This window comes from Andrographis paniculata, unplaced genomic scaffold (genome assembly GCF_009805555.1).
Source record: "Andrographis paniculata isolate CXL003 unplaced genomic scaffold, ASM980555v1 Contig32END, whole genome shotgun sequence".
Lineage (NCBI taxonomy): Eukaryota > Viridiplantae > Streptophyta > Magnoliopsida > Lamiales > Acanthaceae > Andrographis > Andrographis paniculata.
In genome coordinates, this window is record NW_026137565.1 from 4,665,820 (window position 1) to 4,671,824 (window position 6,005).

Consider the following 6,005-nt stretch of genomic DNA (forward strand, 5'->3'; position numbering starts at 1 on the left):
AATGCAATCGTCACTCGTCATGGTACATGCACTGTCACTGATCGGCCATGGGAAACGTGCCCTCTCTTTGTTTATTTTTTTTTGTCACACATAAATTGTTCATTGTCTGTTTTATATAATTTGTGTTTTTATTTTTTTAAAAAATAATTATATATTTTAATTATATTTTATAATTTATATATTTTTTAATTTAATTAAATTATTTTAATTTAATTTATAATTATTTTTATTAATATATTATTTAATTATTTATCGGTTATATTTTACTTAAATTATAATACCTATAATAACGTGAATCCTTTTAGGTTGTGTTTGTTTGGGATTGAATTTTAAATTCACTGTTCATTCCATTTTTTTCCAAAAAATCAAATTAAACACCTATTTTTTATTTTTTATATTATACTAAAAATCAATTTTACATTCAAAACATCACATCAACACCTATTTATATCACATCTTACAATTATTCAAATTCAAAATTTTTATTATTCAAATCTCAACTCAAAATTCAAACCCTCAAACAAACGCACGTTAGTAGATTGAAAAAAACATTAATTTACTAGTGGCATACACATTCTCCAAACTTAAACACTCCGCTCATACAAGAGATTTTTAGGAATTTTAGTTTTTAAAAATAAGAAATTAAAATAATAAAAAATAGTATTTAATGTGATATATTAATAATAATAATAATATATTATGTCATTCCAGCTCTAAAAATCTCATTTACTTTTTTTACGTATTGATTTTGAATATTAATTATTATATAAAAATGTAACGTAAATTAAAAAAAAATGACAAAAAATACTTCTATTAGTATCTAATATTACTATGACATGACATTTGTGCAAAAAAATTATACAAAATATAATAATATTTTAATGTTAAGCAAAAGATAAATGAAACTATAAGAACCGAGGAAATATATGATATGATATCTTTAAAAATATATAAGTGCTAAAAAACCAAAATTATTGTCTAAATTGAAGCAAGCCCCCTAATTTTGTATATAGACTCAATTTTTCTATTGAAAAAGAGTGTACATAGGAAGATCAATTAATAAGACATTGTTCAAAAAAATTATTGGTGTGTTTGGATTTAGATCCAACTATTCATCCAATTTCCCTCATCCCCTAAAAAATATCAAATTAAACACCTATTTTTATTTTTTTATATTATACTAAAAATCAATTTTACATTCAAAACACCACATCAACATCTACTTATATCACATCATACAGCTATTCAAATTCAAAATTTTTACTATTCAAATCTCAACTCAAAATCCAAACCCCCAAGCAAACACACAAAGGTATTAATTTGATTATTGCCCAACTTTTTATAATGATATTGCCTTTGGATGTATGACTTTAGTATTTAAAGAATGAATATGTAAAGTTCATGTATTTTAAATTTAAGATAAGCATGAGTGATGAACGAAATTACTTTTATCGGATTATAAATTAAACAATTTTGTGATGAAATTTTCTTGATTCAGACCAAATATGTGAAGAACATGATGCATAAATTTGATATATAGAGTTCTAAAGTTGTTAAAAAATCGTTCAGACAATACGATAAACTGTTAGAAATATGTTAATGAAGATGACATTATCAGAAGTTGTAGAAAAACATTATTGTAAGTTTATTGTATCTAACAATTAGCCATCCAGAAATTGCATTTAGTATTGGTATATATGCTCCATTTTAACACTAACTATATAATTAATTTAGTATCTAACATTTTAATTTTAAAATTCAGATTGTGTCTGAACTTGTGCAAACCATGTCATCTCTGACTCAATATGATTTATGAAATAAATTTTAATATTAACTATTTTTAAATATATTATAAATATATAATAAATTAATCATATAGTTAGTGTTAGAATTTTTATTTATAATAAATATATTATTTTTTTATCATAATTATATTTATTAAATTAACATAATTTATCTTTTAATACAAATTTATGCAAAAACATATTTTACAAAATTAAAAATTAGGCTAGCCTGGCCGGACAATTTGAATCGGGTAGTAGCTGGGTTTAAGTTTTCAAGTCCAAATTAAAATTTGGTTAGATCAACTCAAAATTATTATTCTAATTAAAATTTATAATTATTTTTAAACCATTTTAAGATATGATTTATTTATAATTTTTATTTCTATTTGTTGATCTCATGCTTTTAATTTTTCTATATTAATAATATTTGTTTTTTTTTTAAAAAAAAAATTATAAATAGTTGTTATGGACTAGGCCTTGCTTGCACCCAGCATTGGCTTCTAAAACTAAGCCACTGTGTATCTTTTTATTGTTGGAATTGAAAAAAAAAAAAAAAAAAAAAAAAATCCTCTTGAAAATAGATGGACATAAATAATATATATATATATATATACTCTAAGGTACCAATTGTTGTTTCAATAAGTCTTTATGGTTGTGTTTGTTGGGGTCAGTTTGGCCTTAATTTTTATTATTCATAAATTTTTGTTTTAAAAAATATTAAATTAAATATTTATTTTTTATATTATATAAAAATAAAATTTACATTTAAAATATCGCATAAATATATATATTATTAAATAACAAGTTTAATTTAAAATTTTATTATTCAAAATTTAAAATCCAATACTCAATCTCACATCCTATATATATTTATATATATATATTTCATTCATAATGACGTATATATATTTATAATTGTTTATTAATTTTTTAAATAAGATAGCATTTCTCTTCATATGATAGAAGTAATTTAAGTTTGCCTAAAACGAGATGAAAGTGATGTTGTTGGAATTATCTACTAAATAAAACTCTTTAACAACCGTAAGAAACAGAATTCTCAATACTATTAGAGTAAAAATATGACTTGCTCGTTAACAACAAAGTTATAATCGATAATGAAATTTGCTCAATCGCAATAAAGTTAGAGTAAAAAAAAAAAAAAGATTCTCTCGTTTATAACGGAGCTAAAGTAAAAAAAATAAAACTCTCAACAAAATTAGAGTCGAAAATATAACCCTTCCGTAAAAATAGAAATGACGGCAATAACTGGGCGATGAATAACAATAGATACATCAACGAAATATATACTATATATAACATGTTACATCAGCTAAATATATACAAGATATAACATATTTGTGTTTGACTGTTTGTGTTTGTTTGCAAGTTTTTTTTTCTTTCTATTTATAAAACTTTTTTTTTCTTACAAAAATATTAAATTAAATATTAATAGATTTTATTTTTCACATTATATAAATATTTAATTTTAGTTTTAAAATATTATATCAATATATCTATTTATATTATGTCAAATAATTATGATCATAAATTTTGATGGGCTTCGTACAAAAATAAAAAAGAGGCTTGATTTTATTTTTTTTTAATATGTAAATAAATAAAGATATAATTTTTTAAAACATTTTCTAGGGTTTTTTAGTTCTATAGGTGTGTTTTGTTTGGGGGTTTGGATTTTGAGTTGAGATTTGAATAATAAAAATTTTGAATTTGAATAGTTGTATGATGTGATATAAATAGGTGTTGATGCGATGTTTTGAATGTAAAATTGATTTTTAGTATAATATAGAAAATGAAAAATAGGTGTTTGATTTGATTTTTTGAGAAAAAAATTGAATGAATAGTATATTTAAAATCCAATCCCCAAACAAACACACCCTTAATGAAAACATATATTTTTTTAATAAAATTATTAAAATATCACATTAAAGTATATTTAAATTAAAATTTAAATAAAAAAATTCAAATTTAAATACAAGTCCAACAAATATCATTATATATAAATATATTTCAATATTATGGATATATTTATAGTATTTGTTATATATATTATTAATAAAAATAGGTTCCCAAAAGTTGGATGATTATTGAAATAACTTTCTATATTATAAGTGTAATTATTTGAGACTGTAAAATTTCGAAATGAGCTATTTTGGGGGTCATTTGAAAAATATTTCGATGGATTCTTTTTTATATAGAGAAATGAATATAAATCAAAAATAGATTTGCGAATAATTTTTGTGAGAGTATATTCCCTCACAGAAATCCTTAGGAAATATTTGCAAGAAAATTTTCGTGGCTTTTGAATTATCGAGGAGTGGGATTGCGAGGATAAAAATTCCTCGAAAATTCCGTCAACAATAATGTTAGTGAGGCATAAAATATGATTTGTAGTGTTTATTAAGAAGTTTATAATAAATGGTGGAACAAGTAGAAATTCATTAGCAAAATAATTATTGTAATAAGAATAGAAATTATAGATAAATAATTTTTTTTATTATTATTTTTAAAAAGAAAGACGCGAGGTTAGACTCGTGAATGTAAAGTCGTGGGTTCAAACCCACGATGTCTCAGTTCACGTGTCACGCATAGTTCGCCTAGCGATAACGAAGAAAGAAATAAGAAATGGGTTCAAACCCCCCGACACCTCCTGTCACCTGCTACACATAGTTCGTCTAGTGTGACTTTTTCGTCGGATCTAATTTACAGGGTATTAGATTCGGCCAGGGGTTTAAAGAAATAAGAAATGGGTTCAAACCCCCGACGCCTCCGGTCACCTGCTACACATAGTTTGCCTAATGTGACTTTTTCGTCGGACCTAATTTACAGGGTATTAGATTCAGCCAGGAGTTGACCAGTGCGCATTTTTGGGTTCCCAAGTCATAAAAATAAATAAATAAATAAATGGAGAAAAAGAATAGGACAAGCAATGGTATGACATGGTGTCGGCAATAACCTCATCCAATCCAAATGAGATATTATTAATTAATATAAATATCTATTTAAATAAAATAAATACATACATGACGTACATGGTCCATTTATCCATGCCCATTTCAACCTCAATTATTATTATTATTATTATTATTATCTTATCCGATCTGATCTACTTATGTATACAAATTGAGCCCCAAACAAAAACACTAATCAGTCACTCACTACTCTACTCATTTTCGTTCTATTTATATATATATTTTTTTATAATCCGAAAATCCACGATCGCTATCCGAAAATAAGTATTAAGGGTCGGCCGAATTTAATGCCCAGCAGGCTAGGCCCGATAAAACAAGTCATACTAGGCGAACCATGCATGACAGGTCACGTGAGGCGTCAAAACATTTGAACTCGTGACTTCACGGCCAGAATATTATATAATTTATTTTTATTAAAAAATATAATATCTATATATATAAATCTTTTGTATAAATAATATTTAATGTGATATATTATGAGAAAAAATAATATTACATTAGTTAGGGTTTAAGGATCTCATTTACTTTTTTGTTGTTAGATCTTTGAAAATTAATTATTATATTAAAATGTACTCCAAATTAAGAAAAAATTGTAAAAATATTTTTATCGTTGTCTTATAATATTAATAAAATGATATTTGTATAAAAAATTATACAAATATAAAAATATTTTTAATGTTAAGTATAACGACGTAACAGGTAAATATGACCTTAGAGGCGGACAGAGGGAGTTTATTTTTGGACTAACATTCCAATCAAATCTCTTGACGAGGATTATTATATATATATATATATCTCTATACATATACGTAGGGTGTATTGTTCATAAGAGATGTGGTGTGGTGGGTTCTTCTTGATGTGTATGATCCATTCTGCAGTGGCGCTGATCTCCGGCGGGCTGATGATGTTCTACACCGACGAGGCGCTGGCGGTGGGGTCGACGGCGCACGACCGGCTGCTAATCCGGACGTCGGAATCTTTCTCCGGCCTGCTGCTGTCGGGGGTGGGGGTGGTGCTGTTCATGGTGGCGTTCGTGAAGGACGGGCAGTTCCAGAGCTTCTTCGCCAAAGGCTGCGCTGGCCTCCACGTGGCGGTGGCGATCTGGCGGTTCTGCTGCCAGAGGGAGGTGGAGGTGCTCGCCGGCGACTGGCTCAGGCTCGCCGGCGGCGACATCGCCCTCGGAGCTTCCTGGGTTTTGTTCCTCGTCCATTCTTGGACTGACACGTACGATTAA

General features: G+C 26.5%; 1 protein-coding gene across 1 annotated transcript; it reads left to right on the top strand.

Annotated features, from left to right (window-relative positions):
• Positions 1-5,603: 5,603 nt before the first annotated feature.
• On the top strand, positions 5,604-6,005 carry LOC127247375 (uncharacterized). The gene has a single exon (XM_051269205.1). The coding sequence runs from the start codon at positions 5,604-5,606 to the stop codon at positions 6,003-6,005; it is 402 nt and encodes a 133-aa protein (XP_051125162.1).